Source organism: Danio rerio, chromosome 23 (assembly GCF_049306965.1).
Source record: "Danio rerio strain Tuebingen ecotype United States chromosome 23, GRCz12tu, whole genome shotgun sequence".
In the NCBI taxonomy this organism is placed as follows: Eukaryota; Metazoa; Chordata; class Actinopteri; order Cypriniformes; family Danionidae; genus Danio; species Danio rerio.
Window position 1 is genome coordinate 22,796,285 of NC_133198.1, and position 22,648 is coordinate 22,818,932.

A 22,648-nucleotide genomic window follows, 5' to 3' on the forward strand; every position below is an offset into this window, starting at 1 on the left:
ATATAGAGTTGAAGTCAGAATTTTTAGCCCCCCTGAATTATTACCCCTGTTTTTTCTTTTTTAAATTTGAATTGAATATTTTTCTCAATCATATAAATTTGGATGTTCTAGTTTTTGAACCGTTTCATAGGTTATTTTGTTAGATAAGCTCCAGATTTGGCTTCAATACTGACTAATCTAATGTATGCACAAATATAATATTGTACAGCTTCATATTAAAATAAGAAATTAAAATATAGATTTGTGACAGGGTGTGCTTATATATGCGGAGTACTGTATATACTATCCCTTATATATTTGTGTAATATTTAACAAAAAGTTGGCAAAATAAAAACGTAATTTGTAACTTCTGCATTTGATAACACTTCATTTTACAGTGTATTTGTTGCACATTACACATACTTAGCAATAACAGCAAATTCTGTATAATTATGAACATTTGCAAAACGCAAGAAGATTTATAGATAATATTTTCAGTCCTTGACGTGACCCTGGACCACAAAATACAGTCATAAGTGTCTACTTTTTAAAACTGAGATGTACAGTATTCATTGCTTGCAATTCCAATGCACAATCTTTCAATTGATACTGTATATGATGAAAATCTGGACTCCGAGGGTTAAAAGAAATCAAAATATTGAGAAAGTTGCCTTTAAGGTTGACTAAATGAACTGCTAGCAATGCATAATTACTAACCAATAATGTTTTACTATATTTAAAACAGGAAATTTACAAAACACCTTCATGAAAGATTATCTTTCCTTAGTATTTTAATGCTTTTGGGCATTAAAAATTTCTCATTTCGATCCATATAATGTTTTTTTTTTAATTAATTACTTTATTTTTTTAAATATACCCATGCAACATTAGACATTTTGTGGTCACAAATGTCCATAAGAGGACACTACATAAAACCCTTTTTTCCCCTAAAAGCACACACTTATCTACAATCGCAGATTAGCAGAAAAAAAAAGAAAAATAATTTTTAAAAAGAGATCAAAAAAGAGACATTTGAATTGTGCTTGTGAGGCGGCTGGAGTGATTCAGTGGGCCAGTACCAGTACCACTTCATCCTTCATCCACCCACATCCAACCTTTGCTCTCTCTCAGTTGCTCTCGTTCGTTCTCTTTCTCTGAATAATTAATCAGCCTCCTCCAATATAACTCCTAATCCTTCTCCGTTCCCGCTCTCTCCAGTCTCCTCTCTCTGTTGCCTGCAGGTTAAATTAGCCATGACACGGCCCATAAAGTTTGCAGCGGTGAAGCTCTGCTCGTCCTACCATTCATAAATCCTCCTGCAGGCTCTGAGTCCTCTGCTCCTCCATTCACATCAAGCCCGTGTCTTTCTCTTTCGCTCTTATGTAAGGATCTTCCACTTTGGCGTTCTCCTCTGTCTGCTAGTGCTACTCATTCTCAGCTCGTCCTACATCAGCCTCTGCGCTTGTTTTGTCTGTGTGTGTGCGCGTTTTGGTTGGTGTTTGATGCTTTGGCTTTTTACACCTACCTTTCTTCTCTTTCTTCTCCTCTTCTCCTTCTCCAGCTCCCAGTAGAGTGAATATGATGCCGCTCTGAGAGTTCACTCCAACCGCAGTCACCAGCATCCTTCCCGAACCCTCCATCACATGAGTACCTGATAAAGAGAGGGAATGAGAGAGACAGAGACAGGCCCGGATTAAGAATTCAGAGGCCCCTGGGCACAATGTCTTGTAGGCCCCCTATCTAGTTGCACCCCTATTGTTAAATTAAAAAAATAAGAATAACATAGTATTTTTTAGAATGAAATTAATCTATAATATATTGCCCGCATTTTGAAAGTAAATGATATACAGTACATATATTTGTCTACATTTATTAAATTAGATTTAACTAATTTTTAAAGCATTTAAAGCACACTTACTAATACCAATACTAAAAAAACTAGTGAAAATGAATGAATTTTAATATACTTGTTTAATTTCACTGAAGCAGTACAAAAATGTATATTTAAGGGTATTTTTAATGTATGACGTCTACGCACTTATAATGCATATGATTTGGATATTTGGAATCCAGTTCTATGAATGTGAGTCTTCCATAATACACACACTTATTGATGATTCCTACTTGTCTTCCTCATGATGAAGAGTAGGCAAAATCTGATATGTAGTGGAGGGAAAAGAAAAATGAGTTCATCAGATGCTGGATTCGAACCGGGTTCATGATCCCGCCAAAAGTTGCCATGCGCTTTATGAGCCATGAACCTGCTGCGTGTTGTGCTCTTTATTTATGTTGTCTCGCTTAATGAAACGGTGATGGGCGGGAATCACTCAATTAGCTTATTCCAATGAGGTGCGCTATTTGCATTTAGCCTATAAATAGACACTCCAAAATCTGCAAAAGTCATGCGGTGAACTATATGTAAGAATAAATCAAGTGTTTTAGATTTATGTCAGTAGATATAACAAACCCTTATGTGCTGTTGGGGATGTTTTCATCCACTCTGTGGTGATTTTGTGTCTTAATTTGGCCATAACTTTTTCTGTGCTTCAGCTAGTAAATGATTTTTGGTGACAACTCTTATTTTGACACATATTTTGAGAAAATGAACTCAACGATACACTCTAGGCAAATTGACTAACCTTTTTTTATGTTCGGGATTGAAACATCCACTAAATAGACTGCTGTAGAAATGCATCACATAAATATATATATTTTTGTTTTTGCATAAATCTGTTGATCAACCTCAGTCCCTATTAAAACTACTAAATTGTTTAGAAAATTACAGGATTTTAACTAATTAATTGCCAAATTCATAAATTATGTCAAAGATTTGGTGAGAAAAACACACAAAATATAAACAGTAATTGTGGACTGTGGACGAATTTTTATTTTTATTTTTTACCTTTTACAAACGTTTTGGACATGTGAACAGCATCCAATTAAACGACTTGCCAATTAAAGAGTAAAAATCCTGTCATTTTCTAAGCAATTTAGTTGTTTTGATCAGAACTAAAGCTGATTAACAGACTTATGCAAAAAAAAGGGAAAAAAAGGAAAAATAAATATATATATATATATATATATATATATATATATATATATATATATTGATGCCATTTTAATTCAGTGGATGTTTTCATCTCTAACAAAACAAAAGATTTGAACAGTGCACAAGGGCTAAGTACATTGAGGTGAACAGACACAAATAATAAGAATTGGAACAAGAATAACAAAAATATAATATTTAATATTAATAAAAATAATGAAATTAAACTGTTAAAATCAAACATAAGCTTTTTGTAAAGTATTTTTAAAAATGCATATAACAATGCTCATTCATTTTCTTTTCGGTTTAGTCCCTTTATAAATCTGGGGTTGCTACAGCAGAATGAACCGCCAACTTATCCAGCATATGTTTTACGCAGCAGAAGCCTTTCCAGCTGGAGAAGTTGGCGGTTCATTCTTCTGTGGCAACCCCAGATTAATTAAGGGACTAAGCCGAAAAGAAAAAAAATGAATGAATGAATTGTTGCTGCTGTATAATAATAAAAACATTAAAAAATTAATAACGATAATAATATTTATTTTACATAGCTTTTTTAAATAGCGGGAAATAATTAATTTTTATTAGCCCTTGTACACTGTTCAAATTGACTACCCTTTAGTTATGTTTGGGATGAAAACTGAATTAAACTGCTGATAAATGCATCACACATTTTTTGCATAAATCTTTTAATAAACCTCAGTACTGATCAAAACTACTAAATTGCATAGAATATGTAGTGAAAAAAAACACTAAATTACGTCTTTTTAACATAAAAAAAAATCCCTATTTTACTGTTTGTGGCTGCTTTTGCCCATTTGACTTCCATTATGACCACATTTGATGGTGCATAAATACACAGTCTTTGTTTTTGGTTACTCCATGTAGTTCTGAGAGCTGAGATGCATATTTTGATTTTCTCAGGCCCATCAAGGTAAGTGCGCAAAGGTCACTCTCACACTCTCACACACTCACAGACACACACTATAATTTGCTGTTATACACCATATAGAATCCAGAGACCAGCTATTTTGCACAGGCCTATCTAAAGTGTTAATGATGTCAACTGATTATCAACAGTAAAAAATTACAAATTTGACCTCCTCCCAACAGGGAAACCACCAACAATCAAAGATGCATGATTATTTGGTGTCATAACTTTGTGACAAAAGGGCGAAGCAGTGGTGCAGTAGGTAGTGCTGTCACCTCACAGCAAGAAGGTCGCGGGGTTGCTGGTTCGAACCTCGGCATTTCTGTGAGGAGTTTGCATGTTCTCCCTGCGTTTGCATGGGTTCCTCCGGGTGCTCCGGTTTCCCCCACAGTCCAAAGAAATGCTACAGGTGAATTGGGTAGGCAAAATTGTCCGTAGAGTATGAGTGTATGAGGGGAACAGGCCCAGACGACAGGCTGGCCAGAATGTGTCGTAATCGTAGAATAAAGTCGTTATCATATGGACAAGTGTAAATGGAGGAGTTGTTCCAAAGAGATAAACCCTTCAACCATACGGGACTAAGGCCAAAAAAGAAGTAGAAGATAACTTTGTGTCAAAACAAGTATTTTATGCAGTTTTACAGCGGTTTAATTCAGTGGATGTTTTCATCTCTATCATAACAAAAGGGTAGTCAATTTGCCCAGAGTGTATTGTTGAGGGGTTTTTTTAGTTCAAAGAATTTTCTCAAAATAAGATTCGTCACCAAAATTATTCTGCTAGCTCTAACACAGAAAATGTTTTGGCCAAATTAAGACCTAAAATTACCCTCAAAATCCAAATCACAGTGGATAAAAACATCCTCACAACAGCACATAAGGGTTAAAACAACAAAACCCATTTATATAACATTTTAAAGCTCGCTCTACAAGAACATTACAAAATTTGTATATCATTTCATAATTCTAATAATAATTTTATTTATAGCACTTTTCAAAACTGAAGGTCAATTTCCAATAAATCTTTATTATTATTATTATTATTATTATTATTATTATTATTATTATTATTATTATTACTGTTATTATTATTATTATTATTATTATTACTATTATTATTTTTATTATTAATAATATTATTATATTTATTATTATTATCGTCCAATTTATATTTAATTAAATTTACTCATTCATAAATTATTTTAATTAAAATATATAATAAAAAAAATCATTTGTTTATTTATTTTCATTTTAAACTGACTAAACAGACAGACAAAATTTTTTAGATATCTACAAACAAACACACGCAAGCCAGTCTGCTGCAGTTCACTATCACACACACACACACACACACACACACACACACACACACACACACACACACACACACACACACACACACACACACACACACACCAAATCGTACACGACAGCTTCCATACACTACATCAACTTCCCCAAATCATCATTGTGAAATTATTGGCTAATATCATCAGCAGAGCAGGAGAGCCTCATAAAGCCAATGGAGTTTGTCTAAGAATAGCATGGAGGAAGAGAGAGGGCAAACACCAGTGCTCGCAGCAGGAAACAGAGACTTGCAGATCTAATTAACAACATCTGGATGCCACTGCAGCATCTCACTTATTCTGACACACTGAATGAAGGACAGCCCAGAGCAGATAACTAAAGCAGCTCTCACTCTTTAAAGAAACACTGACCAGTCGCAGGGAAAGTGACAGGCATCAAGATTTAAACTCTGCATTTACTTAGCACTTTATCACCTTCATATCACCTTCAGTGCACTTTGAGGTCTTTGCCAGTATTAAGACACCAAGAATGAATACTACACCGTGAACTAATTAGCATCCACTCCAACACACAATAACCCTCAGTGCATTTTTGAGCACACACTGTACTTTTGCTTTAAAAACATTGGCTTTTTAAAAACTGTTTCTATCTTCCATTAATGTTATCCAAAAGTCAAATTCACTTCACAGGATACAAGTATTTTTATTATTATTATTATTATTATTATTATTAATATTAGAAATAATAATAATATTAACTAGAATTGTACATTTCCTAAAGGAAATGTGAATGGGGTTTGCGTGGCAAATCGATGGGGTACAAAACGGTAGTAAACTGGGCAATAGAACAACATGCTAATCGAGTTGCTAGCATCGTGCTAACATGATTAGCATGCAGCTAGCATGATGCTAATTGTGTTAACATCACGCTAGCAACATGCTAATCGAGTTGCTAGCATGATGCTAACATGATTAGCATGTAGCTAGCATGATGCTAATCGTGTTATCATCATGCTAGCAACATGCTAATCGACTAGCTAGCATCATGCTAATATGATTAGCATGTAGCTAGCATGATGCTAATCATGTTAGCATAATGCTAACAACATGCTAATCGACTTGCTAGCATCATGCTAATATGATTAACATGTAGCTAGCATGATGCTAATCGTGTTAGCATCATGCTAACAACATGCTAATCGAGTTGCTAGCATCATGCTAACATGATTAGCATGTAGCTAGCGTGATGCTTATCGTGTTAACATGATGCTAGCAACATGCTAATCGACTTGCTAGCATCATGCTAATATGATTAGCATGTAGCTAGCATGATGCTAATCGTGTTAACATCATGCTAACAACATGCTAATGGAGTTGCTAGCATCATGCTAACATGATTAGCATGTAGCTAGCGTGATGCTAATCGTGTTAGCATGATGCTATCAACATGCTAATCGAGTTGCTAGCATCATGCTAGCAACAGTGCTATGGTGCCCTGAGTTGTTGCTAGGTGGTTGCTAAGGTGTTGCTAGGTGGTTGCTAGGGTATTCTAAGTGGTTGCTAAGGTGTTGCTAGGCGGTTGCTAGGGTAATTTGGGTGGTTGCTAGGCAGTTGCTAGGGTACCCTGGGTGGTTACTAGGCAAGCCTCACATACTTGCCTGATGAAATATTTATACTTAGTAAGCATTTCTAGCAAGTTACAGTACATGGCTAGTCAATATTAGCATGTAGCTAGTCACTGCTAGCATGTGTAGCATATAGGAAGTTCCGTTTGCTAGCATGAGTCAAACGAGCCAATCCCCAAGTCTCTACGATGTTCCGAGGCTGAGATATAGCTGTTGATGAACGGTTGCTAGGGTACTCCGTTTTGTTGCTATGGGCGAGGTTGCAGAGTGAACTTGAATGTGGTTGGCTGTCCAAGTCAAATGAGCCAACCCCCAAGTCAATAGGACACTGCTAAGCAAAGATATGCATGTAGTCCAGTTATAATGGCAGTCTATGGGACCAGTTTGGGGGCGTGGCTTGTGAGCTTCATTATCATATTGAAAAGCTCATTGGTTGTCTGAGTCCAATGAGCCAACCCCTAAGTCTTTAGGACACTGTTATGCAAAGATATGCATGTAGACCAGTTAAAATGGCAGTAAATGGAACAGTTATTAAGGGTATTTAAATGGATTTGTGGGCGTGGCTTAAGAGCTTCATTATCATATTGAAAAGCTGATTGGTTGTCTGAGTCAGATGAGCCTTCCCCTAAGTCTGTATGACACTGCTATGCAAAGATATGCATCTAGCCTTATTATAATAGAAGTCTATGGGACCCATTTGGGGGCGTGGTTTGTGAGCTTCATAATCATATAGTGATGCTGATTGATTGCCTGAGTCAAATGAGCCCACCCCCATTTCTCTATGACACTCCTATGTAATGTTATTGATGTGTGACATTTATAATGGAAGTCAATGGGATGTGCAATGGGACGACCCACCCCATGTTAAGTCAATGGGGCAGTTATTAAGGGTCTTTAAATGGTTTGGGGGGCGTGGCTTGTGAGCTTCAAAATCATATAGAGATGCTGATTGGTTGCCTAAGTCAAATAAGCCAACCCCTAAGTCTATGACACTGCTATGTACTGTGATTGACATGTGAGTCAAGAAATGAATGGGAGTCAATGGGCCATGTAAAGTCAATGGGGACCCCTTTGGGACGTCCTAGCACCCCAGGGGTACAACTTATACCCCTTTTTGGGGTATGTTCTCATACAGGCTGCAACCCCCTACAAATGTTGCGAATCACATATTTCTACAAATTTCACACTTGGCGCTATAACGCTTTAAAGGTCGTCCCATTTCGCGGGGGCGTTAGTGCTGTTCTAGAAAAATGAATGGGAGTCAATGGGGCCCATGTAAGTCAATGGGAAAACTTTGGGACGTCCTAGAGCCCCAGGGGTACAACTTATACCCCCTTGCGGGGTATGTTCTTACTTAGGCTGCAACCCTCTACAGATGCTGTGAATCCCATATTTCTATGAATTTCACACTTGGCGCTATAATGTGTCAAAGTTGGGCGTAATGTTGAGTTAATGCGTTTTGGGGGGTGGTTTTGGGGCCCCTGCGGGGCCCCAAAACCACCCACCCCTTATAAAAGTCATAGCACACCATTCCCGATAAAGCCGCACGATTTGAGCCCACTTTCAAGGGTCTTGGACGAAAGCTGCGGGACGAGTTACGCGCCGAAAAAGTGTACGGAAGAAGAAGAAGAAGACAGAATAATAAACCACAATAGTAAGAATGGACTTTGCCTAAGGCAAACCCCATTAATAAACCACAATAGTAAGAATGGACTTTGCCTATGGCAAACCCCATTAACTAGAATTGTACATTTCCTAAAGGAAATGTGAATGGGGTTTGCGTGGCAAATCGATGGGGTACAAAATGGTACTAAACTGGGCAAAATAGCAGTAAATGGTTAAATTCATGTGTTTATGTGGTTGCTAGGGTATTGTACATGGTTGCTAGGTGGCTGCTAGGGTGTCCTGAGTGGTTGCTAGGTGGTTGCTAAGGTGTTGCTAGGTGGTTGCTAGGGTGTTCTAAGTGGTTGCTAGGTGGTTGCTAAGGTGTTGCTAGGCGGTTGCTAGGGTGTTCTAAGTGGTTGCTAGGTGGTTGCTAAGCTGTTGCTAGGCGGTTGCTAAGGTGTCCTGAGTGGTTGCTAGGTGGTTGCTAAGGTGTTGCTAGGCGGTTGCTAGGGTGTCCTGAGTGGTTGCTAGGTGGTTGCTAAGGTGTTGCTAGGTGGTTGCTAGGGTGTTCTGAGTGGTTGCTAGGTGGTTGCTAGGCGGTTGCTAGGGTGTTCTGAGTGGTTGCTAGGTGGTTGCTAAGGTGTTGCTAGGTGGTTGCTAGGGTGTTCTGAGTGGTTGCTAGGTGGTTGCTAGGCGGTTGCTAGGGTGTTCTGAGTGGTTGCTAGGTGGTTGCTAAGGTGTTGCTAGGCGGTTGCTAAGGTGTCCTAAGTGGTTGCTAGGTGGTTGCTAAGGTGTTACTAGGCGGTTGCTAGGGTGTTCTGAGTGGTTGCTAGGTGGTTGCTAAGGTGTTGCTAGGCGGTTGCTAAGGTGTCCTAAGTGGTTGCTAAGGTGTTGCTAGGTGGTTGCTAGGGTATTCTAAGTGGTTGCTAAGGCGTTGCTAGGCGGTTGCTAGGGTGTCCTAAGTGGTTGCTAGGTGGTTGCTAAGGTGTTGCTAGGCGGTTGCTAGGGTGTCCTGAGTGGTTGCTAGGTTGTTGCTAAGGCGTTGCTAGGTGGTTGCTAGGGTATTCTAAGTGGTTGCTAAGGCGTTGCTAGGCGGTTGCTAGGGTGTCCTGAGTGGTCGCTAGGCCCTTACTAAGGCGCTAATAGGCGGTTGCTAGGTGGTTGCTAGGCGGTTGCTAGGGTAATTTGAGTGGTTTCTAGGCAGTTGCTAGGGTACCCTGGGTGGTTACTAGGCAAGCCTCATATACATGCCTGATGAAATAATTATACTTAGTAAGCATTTCTAGCAAGTTACAGTACTTGGCTAGTCAATATTAGCATGTAGCTAGTCACTGCTAGCATGTGTAGCATACAGGAAGTTCCGTTTGCTAGCATGAGTGAAACGAGCCAATCCCCAAGTCTCTACGATGTTCCGATGCTGAGATATAGCTGTTGATGAACGGTTGCTAGGGTACTCTGTTTTGTTGCTATGGGCGAGGTTACAGAGTGAACTTGAATGTGGTTGGCTGTCCAAGTCAAATGAGCCAACCCCCAAGTCAATAGGACACTGCTAAGCAAAGATATGCATGTAGGCCAGTTATAATGGCAGTCTATGGGACCAGTTTGGGGGCGTGGCTTGTGAGCTTCATTACCATATTGAGATGCTCATTGGTTGTCTGGGTCCAATGGGCCAACCCCTAAGCCTATATGACACTGCAATGCAAAGATATGCATCTAGCCCAATTATAATAGAAGTCTATGGGACCAGTTTGGGGGCGTGGCTTGTGAGCTTCATTATCATATAGTGATGCTGATTGGTTGCCTGAGTCAAATGAGCCCACCCCCATGTCTCTTTGACACTCCTATGTAATATTATAGATGTCTGACCTTTACAATGGAAGTCAATGGGATCTGCAATGGGACATCCCACCCCATGTTAAGTCAATGGGGCAGTTATTAAGGGTCTTTAAATGGTTTGGGAGGGCGTGGCTTGTGAGCTTCAAAATCATATTGAGATGCTGATTGGTTGCCTCAGTCAAGTTAGCCAACCCCCTAGTCTGTATGACACTGCTATGTAATGTGATTGACATGTGAGTCAAGAAATGAATGGGAGTCAATGGGCCATGTAAAGTCAATGGGGACCCCTTTGGGACGTCCTAGCACCCCAGGGGTACAACTTATACCCCTTTTCGGGGTATGTTCTCATACAGGCTGCAACCCCCTACAGATGTTGCGAGTCCCATATTTCTACGAATTTCACACTTGGCGCTATGACGCTTTAAAGGTCGTCCCATTTCGCGGCGCGTTTAGTGCTCTTCTAGAAAAATGAATGGGAGTCAATGGGGCCAATGTAAGTCAATGGGAGCACTTTGGGACGTCCTAGAGCCCCAGGGGTGTAACTTATACCCCCTTGCGAGGTATGTTCTCACTTAGGCTGCAACCCCCTACAGATGTGGTGAATCCCATATTTCTATGAAATTCACACTCGGCGCTGTGATTCGTCAAAGTTCGGCTCAATGTTAAGTCTATGGGATTTTGGGGGGGGTTTTTTGGCCCCTGCGGGGCCAAAAAACCCCCCACCCCTTATAAAAGTCATAGCACACCATTCCCGATAAGACCGCACGATTTGACCCCACTTTCAAGGGTCTGGGACGAAAGCTGCGGGACTAGTTACGCGCCGAAAAATAGGACGGAAGAAGGAAGAAGAATAATAAACCAGGCACAATAGTAAGAATGGACTTTGCCTATGGCAAACCCCATTAATAATACTTGTATTCTGTAAAGAGAATTTGTTGTTGTTGTTATTATTATTATAAGCTTTTTTTATTATTATTGTTCATTTATTCATTTTCTTTTAGGCTTAGTGCATTTATTAATCTGGGGTCACCACAGCGGATTGAACCACCAACTTATCAAACATATGTTTACGCAGCGGATGCCCTTCCAGCTTCAACCCATCTCTGGGAAATTATTATTATTATTATTAATAAGAATAATGATAACAACAACAGTAATAATAATAATCATGCAAACTCGTTTCTGTGTGGAGTTTGCATGTTCTCCCTGCGTTCGCTTGGGTTTCCTCTGGGTGCTCCGGTTTCCCCCACAGTCCAAAGACATGCGGTACAGGTGAATTGGGTAGGCAAAATTTTCCATAGTGTATGAGTGTGTGTGTTTGTGAATGATTGTGTGTGGGTGCTTCCCAGAGATGGGTTGCGGCTGGAAGGGCATCCGCTGCGTAAAAACGTGCTGGATAAGTTGGCGGTTCATTCTGCTGTGGGGACCCCTGATTAATAAAGGGACTTAATTTTGTTTTGTTTTTTTGCGTGTCTTTTGAAGACGTATTGTTATGTAAGTATTATTATAAAAATCCAATAAACATAATTACTATTTTTTGAAACGGTAAATTAATTTGCGATGTTAAAGGTTATATTTTATTTTAAAATTGCTAGAAAATAAGAAATGCACTGTAAAAACAAATATCCATTCATTAAACGTTTTCCATATTTTGTGATTTGTGTTTTTAGTTCATTTATGATGTTGTGAGATTGATTTTGGGACCTTGATCTCTGCTCTGATTGATTTTAATGTTTAGTAATAATACAGATGAAAACTTCAACAAAGTGGATTTCATTGGCATTTAAGTAGTTCAAAACAATATATATATACTGCATACTATATACAGTTGAAGTCAGAATTATTAGCCCCCCTGTATATTCGTCTAACACATTTCTAAACATAATAGTTTTAATTTCTAAGAACTGATTTCTTTTATCTTTGCCATGATGCCACTGCATAACATTTTACTAGATATCTTTCAAGATACTAGTTTTAACAGCTTAAAGTGAAATTTAAAGATGTAAGTTTAATCAGGTAATTATGGAAGTTAGGGTAATGAGGCAAGTCATTGTATAAGCATGGTTTGTTTTGTAGAAAAAAAAAAATTGCATAAGGGGGCTAATAATTTTGACCTTTAAATGGTTTAAAAAAATAAATACTGCTTTTATTATAGCCAAAATAAAACAAATAAAACTTTCTCCAGAAGAAAAAATAGTAAAGGAAATACTGTGAAAAATGTCTTGATCTTTTGGGAAATATTTAAAAAAGAAAAGAAACAAATCACAGGAAGACTGACAATTTTGACTTCAACTGAACATGTGTATCATAATCTGAAAATGTCAACAAAAGTCACTTTTGACTTTTGAATTAAAGAGAAAACATCCATGTAGCACAAAAGATGAGAAACTGTTAATCAACAAATATGTTTTATAATGTATACAATGTGCATTTTAAAGTGCATCTTTATGTTCATACATATGGTCAGCTCAGAAAGGCTTTACTGTACATTAGATAATCGCACTAATCTGTATAACAGCTTTGATTTAATAGATCATTCAGCCCTAATTGGAACAGAAAACATGAGAAAAAAATATATATTTTTAAACATGTTTGATGAAAATCATGGCAAAATTACCTCACAAACCTTGCAGATCACATTTTAAGGGCAGCTGAGAAGCTGATGTCATTAAATCTGCTGTAGTAAAATCATGAATGCTTACCAGAGAGAAGCATAGGGTCCTTCTCAACCGACTTCCGCACATGGTCTGATTCACCAGTCAAAGAGCTTTCATCAATTTTTAGGTCGTTTCCCTGAACCAAGACCCCGTCAGCAGGTAAGAGGTCACCTGATGATGCAAATGAAAGTAGGGCAAACATCCCAGGATCACTATGGCATCCTTAATATCCCCAAAAGCATTAGTACCAATAATACTATAATACACTGGGAACATGATCAACAAATGAGATTCCATTGTGATTTGTTGAAATGTGAACATTATTTTAAAAATACCTCCATGGTAATCCACACCTTAGTCATATTAGATGATTTCAGTTTAATCTGCTCATTTGCTTCCTCTCGACTTACAGTCAGGAAACTCACCGTATTTGACCTGCGCCATGTCCCCAACCACCATCTCAGCGACGGGGATCTGAATGACGTTTCCATTGCGCACCACAGCAAAGCGCTGCTCCAGCTCTATGCGGCTCTGCAGACCCCGAAACTGTTTCTCTTTGCTCCAGTCATTGAAAGCCGTCACCAGCACCACACAAATGACAGATAACAGGATGGCGGCGCCTTCAATCCATCCGGCCTCCGCCTCGCCTTCATCTTCGGCTCCTCCTGCACCTTTCCCACAGACTGTACAGGATGAAAAGATTGTGGTGTAATAGTGGACATATCATTGTTGCTGGTGTTAAGAAGATCCTATTCTTGGACCTCAAAGTTAAGGCTTTTTATGGCCCCTTTTAGAAATAGTTTTTTAGAAAGTGCTTATACTCAGTCCTTAGAATATGAAAAGTAAGGTCAAAATGTCAAATCCAAAGTATAAAATATACAGTGCTCTGCATATATAAGTACACCCCTTTACAAATCTATCGTTTAAATTCATATTTTAATAGGAAGCTGTACAATATTATATTTGTGCATAAACATTTAAACATTTTAAACACTAAAGTCAGTTCTGAAGCCAAATCTGGAGCTCATCTAACAAAACGTCTTACAATAATGATCCAAAAACTAGTACACCCAATGTATATGTCATAACTTATTAAATACAAATAAAAAAAAAATAGGAAAAATCAAGAGAAGAAAAAAATAGCTGTAGGTTGTAATTTGTTTTTGCAAAATTTTGCTTGAATTTAATTGTATTATCTTTCAATTTCTAAATATTTTTGGTATTTAAAAAAATTATTTAAAAATAAATCTGCTTAATAAATCTGTTTAGTTTAAAATGCACTAAAATACATTGCCTATATTCACTAAGTAAATGGATAAAATATTCATTATATTATTCATTTTCAAAATGGGATGTACTCAATTATGCTGAGCACTGTACCTTAAACATAACACACTATGAAAGGATACAAAAAAATGTTTTTGATAAAATCTTTAGATTTAATAAATTTAATAATATTTTTGATCAGCGTTACTTTAACTTTTTGGGCAACAAATCATCATTTGGTAATAAAATAATCACTAAAATGGTTTTTGAAGGATCAAAGTGCACTAAGAATTCAGCCTTGAAATCACAGAAATTGAATATATTTATAAACTGAAAAGGTTTGGATTGTTTTATATTTTACAATTTTACTGTAGTTAGCAAGAAAACTGAAAAATAAAGAAGTCGTCTTTAAATCAGAAGATTGTCATCTATCTGCAAATATATAACTAGGTGTTTCATTCAGTATGAATATTAATATATAAAGAAAAAACGACCCATTCAGAGATCTGATTACCCTGTTGGGGTTAATGTATTTAACAATCGTTTAGTATCTTGCTTCCTAATGCAAAGTGATGTTTTCTGTAAGTTACGCAGCACTCAATCCACCATCACCTAAAACTTTCAGAACTCATTGACTCAAAGCTCCTGTTTATTTTTCCCCAGCGTTTTTAAACTCCTCCCTCCTGTTTTCTCTTTTTCTGCATTGCTGCTTGACATCCTCTTTTCTCACTCCATTTTCTCACCTTCATTCTCACCTTTTTCCTCCCACACTCCCTTGATTCAGTCCTCTCTCTCTCTCTCTCTCTCTCTCTCTCTCTCTCTCTCTCTTTCCTCCCACTCTCGATCCATCATTCCCTCAACAAACAGCGTCCCTTTAACTCCCTTCCTCTACACACCTCATCCCTCCAACACCCCTATCCTCTCACCCTCACTGTCCTCTCCGGGTGGCTGATAGAAGGACAGGGCTAGGGAGATGATGGCTGCCAACTCCAGGATGATGAGGGTCACGTCTTGTAATGCCTCCCACACCAACTGAAGGAAGGTCTTGGGCTTTTTCGGGGGAATAAAGTTTTGTCCAAATGTCTGTCTGCGCTTTTCCAGATCTGTTGGGTTATCTGACAAACCTAAAAGGAAAAGAAAAAGAGTCAAATCAGGTCATCACTATATATACAGTTGAATTCAGAATTATTAGCCCCCCTTTCAATTTTTTATTTTTTTTTCTAAAAGATAAAATAAATCAGTATTAGAAATGAACTATTACAACTATTATGTTTAGAAATGTGTTGAAAAAATCTTCTCTCCGTTAAACAGAAATTGGGAAAAAATTAAACAGGGGAGTGAATAATTCAGAGGGGCTAATAATCCCGACTCCAACTGTATATTCTTGTTTTGTTTTTGTTTTTTGTTTTTTTTTAAAGGTAGGTATCCTTTAGGTGGAATGTTGAGACAGAGATACATTAATTTCGGTGGATGGGTATGACTGGAGGGCCCTGATGGGTAAGGGCTAATGGAGAGAATTTGGCCAGGACACCGGGGTTACATCACTACCCTTTTACAATAAGTGCCATGGGATTTTAAATGACCACATAAAGTCAGACCCTCGGTTTAACATCTCATCCGAAAGATGGTGCATGCCCACTGACAGTATGGTGTCCCCTTCACTTTAACTGAGGTATTAGGACTCACAAAGACCACAGGTTGAGCACCACCCTGCTGGCCTCACTAACACCACTTTCAAGAGAAACCTAGTTTTTCCATTTGGTCGTCCATCCAGGTACTTACCAGGCTCAGCCCTGTTTAGCTTCAGTAAGTAACGGGTCTTGGGCTGTAGGGTGATATGGCTGTGGCCCAATCTCAGTTCTATTATATTACAAGGTGCTCGAAATGCCCCACACATCATGTATTACATCATGTTGCAAATTTCTATTTTTGGGAGGAAGCTAAAACACACTGTTTTTGTGTGCATCTTTATATGTTACTGAGCTGCTTCTTCCCGCCCCCTTTGCAGAAGAGGGTGGACCCTTTACAGCTTGTGCCTTATTTGAAGTCTTTGGCCACTGAAGTTTAAGATATTACTATATTACTATTTTTTTTTGTTGTATTCATATCCTAAAAAATCATCAGAATCTTAGAAACCTTGCACACTGATCACACTAACCAATGTGTAATAATTAATCCTTAGTGAAAGAAATCACTAAGTAATTCTTAGTCATTTTAAGAAGGGATCCTTTTGTTCTCCTTTCTTCTTCTTCTTCTTCTTCTTCTTCAAAAAAAAAAAAGAAAATAAAAGACTGTGTTCATCCAATACACTGCACGAAGAAGAAGGATAGTTCACCTCCTTATAAAAAATTGAGTAGGATTATGCCGAAATTCTTTATTTCAAGAAATCAGTGGCATTTTAATGCTTTGTTTTTAATACTGAAACCACAAAACACAAATTTCTATGAATTAACTAATCCTGAACAGAGTCTGGCAGTAGTCAGAATATGGACACACACAAATACACACACTCGTTAAACAGCAGCCTGGGAAAGGTGCATACTAGGCATTTAAATGCATCTGCCACATTCTATCTTTATTTTGTGTACTTTGTCAAAAAGTGCTCTCAATCAAAAAAAAAAAAAACTTTTCTTTTGATTGTGAAACTATGACACCATATAATTGTGCATTTTTGATTGTTGGTGATTTTGAAATTGGTAAAATTTGTGTTTTTTACCGTTGATCATTAGTTGGCATTATTAACCTTTAAGATAGGTCTGTGCAAAAAAAGCTTAGTTTCTGGATTTTATATGGTGTATAACAGCAAATTAAAGTGTGTGTATGTCTGTGATAAATAAGTTTTCATCTGCCACATTCTGTCTTTATTTTGTGTACTTCGTTTGTCATGAACTGCTTTGTGACAGATTTCAGGATTTTTTTTTATTTACTTGTACTGGCTCTGAATTGCCAAAACATCTATAAAAAACACTGATGTGAAATGTTTTATGACTGACAAAAAGTTCGGAGATAGTGTGTGTGTTTTTTGCGTCTGACTGGACTGAACATTAAGTTTCAGAATTGGAATGAACGTTATTTTTACTTCATCAAACAGAAAATTTGTATATTTTTGATTGTGCACTCATGGTCATGTTGCATTGTTCTTTCTCGTCTTGGAAAGGTTAGAACAGATTAAAAGATTAAAACTCTAAGTACATAAGTTAGTCCTTTTTACCTGACATATCCATAGTTGGACATGTCTGTGAATGTAAACAGTTAGGGAGAAAATCCACCACAATCTCACGGCAATTCATACATTTTTGATTTAGTGGCTAATTCGTATGAATTCGTACAAGCTGGGTATTGAACAATGGTTATTTTCATATTTTTCGTATGGTTCATATCTGACAAGTAATAGCTCAAATGAAAGCTCTTGCCGGTGCTCATATGGTTCTAGCATTCTATTCACTAAATTATATTCACATATTAAACAGTTATCGCATGAACTGTGGTGTCTCCATGGCGCAGAAGTAAAAAACAACACTTTTATGATCAATAGGCAGCTCCAGATAGCACAGACAGCTGTCATCTCTAACTTTTTGCTGTGCGCTTCAGGGCCATTTCTCCTCTGTTTTTGAGGTGATGTGCATAAGTAATCCTTTTATATGTCTGATGTGGTCCAAACACAGTGAATTATGTTTGATCAAACAAAAGAATAGTGAAATATGAAAACAAAGATCGATCTCTGTGGCTTTTACAGCACCTCTCATCAGTTGGAATAACTTTTGCAAAGATTATGGTAGAGACATTTTTCTTTTTTTCCTATGATTACATACATGTGCAGGAACCACCAAAATTAATTACAGCAACCTAGACCACACAGAACCTGCTGTAAAAGATACACTTTCAAATTTGAGTTTATTAAAAAAAAAATCTTTTTTTTAGGTGCATTGTAACACAGACAACATATACAGTTATTTTAACGACTTTCAATAGTGTTTTATGAAAATTCAAAGGATTTTCCTTAAAATTATACCACTTTTTGCATTTACACCTCTGCATATGGATTTGGGAAGCTTTTAAATTTGGGTCGGCAAAATCCAGGCGGAAATCCCAAAATAGCAGCAGAGTTTAACTGATTATATCACCCCAATATGAAAACAACTGTGGACACACTATACCTACACACAGTTCTGTACAAACAGCTTCCAAAAGATGATTTTCATTATAGGTGCCCTTTAAAACATCCAATCAACTTCACTCACTGCAGTACTCATTGTTCTTGGAAGACTATTCAGAATAAGTTACATTTGCTGTCTAGCTTGTGATGAAATTTGACATTTAATGGCTCTGTAAGTTTAAATTCAATAACCTAAAATGCTGTAAATGACCATATTTTTACTTAAATCTTGTTGTGAGATCTATAAGAACAAATTGTATTATCATTTAACTCAATCAATTCTCAAAATGAAAATCTGAAGTGGTCCCTAAATCTTTTCATACCTGTAGCTGTATTTATAGAGACAGACAAACAGACAGACAGATAGACAGACAGAGGGAGAGAGAGAGAGAGAGAGAGAGAGAGAGCTTTTAGAAGAGCCTGTGTTTGCCAGTCTTTCATCACTGCAGTCTGGACCAAACCGTTCTTTCAAAAGTGCATGTGTAAGAGTTCATAGTCTCCTACTGCGAACACCTCCAGTAACATTTCACACAAGCGCTAGCCTCAAATACACCACGGAGTTAAGTGACAACTTTAATAGCATATGCACGGCTTCCCTTTCCTATTATCACCACACATTAAAATAACACATTTAACCAAAGATTCACAAGAGGGCCATGAAGACAAGATAAACAACACAACACAAACTGATATCAAAGCACAACCTACAAGAATGTATCAATCTTTAAAAGTAGCCTGTTCCAAAATAAGAAGTCACGCCAGTCTGACCGAGCCCCATATATTGAATTTCTGGTGTGAATAATTAATCGCGTGTTTCTGCTCATTTCAGAGGGATCCCATATAGAACGGGGGCCTGAAAGAAGAAGGGATGGATGAAGTGAAATGAAGATCAAGAAATGACAACATATCGTGTTTTATGCTCCCCCTTTCCCCGACCATTTACGTCTTTCTGAATCTTTCTCTTACTCTCTCGTTCATAGATTTGTGCAGTTTCCATGGCGATGAAGACATCAAGCACAAATCGTGCCGTTCTTCAACTTCCTGTCTTCAGGCACCTTTTCGCCCAGCTACAGATGATGTCATTGATTCGGTGCGGGCCACGCGAGCTTTATAATAGATTTTTGATTGGTCTGCTGTGCAAGTCTTTTTGGAGCCTGAGAGAAAACGCATGATGCTTTCAGTCAGCGCTGAAGTCAGTAGAGTCACTCGGAGAGAAACCCAGCATTACAGCTCAGCTGAATGAGGCACTATTGACGTCAGTCTGCGAGCGTGCATGTGTGTATGCGCTGAACATGCTTCAAGGACTGACGAGGACAGGACAATCCAACCGGAAAACACTTTAAGTGGACAAAGGAGGAATGTATGGGCTGTTATGTATACAGTGAGTCAGAGCATCAGTCCAGCTGTTAGAAAGAGGGTTATACACTGATCACAGTCGCTCCATACCAGCACCCAGCACTAAACCGTGCTATTACCATATAGAAATGCATGCTAATACAACACTCTAGATGACAAGTGGACGTGTGAATAATAACAAAGAGACAAAAAGAGAGTCAAGATGGACAGAAAATGAATCGAGATGAAAAATAGAGTTAGCTTATGCATACTTCCTGATACATCTGCAGCATTTATTCATTAGAATCACAAAACTGAGTGGATCGATTTGTTTGTGAATTAGACTGAACTCAATTTAAATAACTTTCAGTTCTTAATGACGAGTTCAAACTGAATGATTTTCAAAGTAGTCGTATTTCGAATGTTTTCACACTGCATGACTATCTGGGTTAGCGTTCTGCCGGTGTTGTGTTTACACTGTGAGATGGATCGGCGACAGGAGAGTTCACACTGCATGGCTTTAACATAGAATCAAAGAAGAATCAAAGACGACTTTGTCCAAACTACGTCTCACAACCAAACAAATGTGAGAATTGACATGGAAACAACGCAAGGTCACGCAGTATATCTTTCGTTATTAACTACATAATGGAAAAGAAGGGCTTTGAGAGCATGTTTGTAATAAAGACAGTAAAATCACCATGTAATTCTTAACCACTATAATCACAATGGCCGCATGGTGTCAGTAAACGCTAATATGTCTGTGTCTGTGTACTGCAAACGGCATTAGTGAGAGACTCATCATTTCAGAAAGGCTTGAATATATCAAATGAACTTATATTAACTTACTTTTGAGTATTGTGCCGTATTTTAGCTTCATCCGTGTTTGTCTGTCACTGTGTTGTTTGAGCAGACACGCACATGGTAATGGTGGGGAGAAGCAGCTCATTTTAAGCCACAGGCTACAAAAACAGTTACAGTATACTCAGACACCAAAATGGGCAGATTATGGGGGCTATATTAAATAATCTGATGGGTGTTCTGAGCTGAAACTTTACAGACACATTCTGAAGACACCAAAGGCTTATTTTACATCTAATAAAAGGAGTTAAATATCTGCTCTTTAAAGAAAATCTTGCTTAACTTTTTCTGATTTCACGCAATTATTTCAAATGAACTTTAAATGAATTGGTTGCTTAACAAAACATTATAAGTATTTCAAGTTGATTCGGTTTACTAGACTATAAACCAATTAATTAATTAGACTCATCTTACTGCAGTCAAAGCTTTTATAGAGAAAAACACAGAAAATTCTGCCATAATGTGTCATTCAACTGGTTGAAAAAAATCAATCAGAAACTTTCCAAATGATTACATTCTCTAAATCAAATGGACTGATTTTTATTTGCTAACCCACTGTTCTATTTTAGTTTGCTCATTAACAGTGATAAAAAACAATAAATAAATAAACAATAAATAAAATCAAGCCATTTTTCTACTGAAAATTTCAATTACAGTAGCTCCTTGTATGATTTGTGAATATTGTTTACTTAACTGACAGTCTGATTATAAAAAAGGACAGATTTTTACCACATATGGATTTTAAAAAGCAAGTTGACAGTGACTACGTTTACATAGACATCAGTAATTGAATTATTTACCTTAATCTGAATAAGGCAATAATATGATAAAGGTGTTTACATGAGTTGCTTTTTGAATGTTCCTTTCATGATCCTGTTTTACATGTTAGCACATAATTTGATTTATGTCATAGCATCACTACACTACCCACATTTCATATAACTTTCAAACAGCTGTGTGTATGTAGACTATCCTGTCGCAAAACGCAGGGTAAATCCTACATGACGGTAATAGTTTGATTGCAGTGTTTACATGTCTGTACTAAACTTCAATAATGTGACTAAAATCAGCATACTCCGCGTCTTAATTTGATTTCTGTTTAGTTCAATTATGACCCTAATCGGATTAAATGAATTAAAAATCGCTGTTCACATGATAGACTGTTAATCAGAGTACTGCCTTAATCGGTTTAAAATCTGATTATTGATGGTGTCCATGTAAACATACTCCGTAACTGAACCTCACAGTACTCTTAGAGATGGAGTTTGTGTGGAACATATAATGCATCCAGGCCACCCTGAGACACAGAAATCACAGTTATCATCATCAGCTCATGTCAAAACATCTGATTATATGCACTAATGCAATCTGATCACCTATTTCACCTGCCTGTAATACTGTACAGCAAACATAACACTTAAATGGATAGTTCACCCCAAACTGATCATTGTGTCATTATTTACTTGTTCCAATTCAAACCTGTTGAACTTATTGTGAAGAAAGCTGGAAACCTGTAGGCATTGACTTACACAGTATGAGTAACTCAGCTTTTTTTTCAGCAACTTATTAAAACCTTTTGCATTTAATAGAATAAAGTAAGTTAGAAAGGTTTGGATCCAGTCAAAATTATATAATAAGCTTTAAAATCATTGTCCATATTTACTGTAAAAGCATGGAAAACAGCAACCTGAACATCTTCCAAATGTATTCTTCTGTCTTAAAGACAAATAATAAACTCGTACAGGTTTGGAATGGATGAGCCAATGAAGACAGTGTTTTCATATCTGTGTGAACTGTCCCTTTAAGCAAAACTGCTGAGTAGCCTTGCCCGCATCCATTCGCTCGCTTTAAAGAATCTCTTGCTTTTCAAACACCCCACCTCTCTTTCTCCCCCCCACCCTTCTCACTCACTCTCTCTCTCTCTCTCCATCTCCCCTTGGTGTGTCCTTGACAATGCGGCAAGCTGTACCAGAATTCCTTCTCTCTCCTCCTGCTACTTCCTAGCCTCCCTCTCTCTCTCTTCCTATTCTCCATCCAGCCTCCACCCCCAT

The 22,648-nt window shown here is 37.7% G+C and overlaps 1 protein-coding gene across 7 annotated transcripts in view; it reads right to left on the reverse strand.

The window, feature by feature from the left end:
* The window catches only part of atp2b3b (ATPase plasma membrane Ca2+ transporting 3b), a 116,194-nt gene that overhangs the window by 54,957 nt on the left and 38,589 nt on the right, over positions 1 to 22,648 (reverse strand). For all 7 annotated transcript variants that reach the window (XM_009296742.5, XM_005162078.4, XM_009296741.5 and 4 more), the window contains 4 exon segments: positions 15,172 to 15,369; positions 13,405 to 13,662; positions 13,025 to 13,150; positions 1,505 to 1,630 (listed from right to left, as the gene is read on the reverse strand). In XM_009296742.5, the coding sequence (XP_009295017.1) occupies positions 1,505 to 1,630; positions 13,025 to 13,150; positions 13,405 to 13,662; positions 15,172 to 15,369 (708 nt within the window).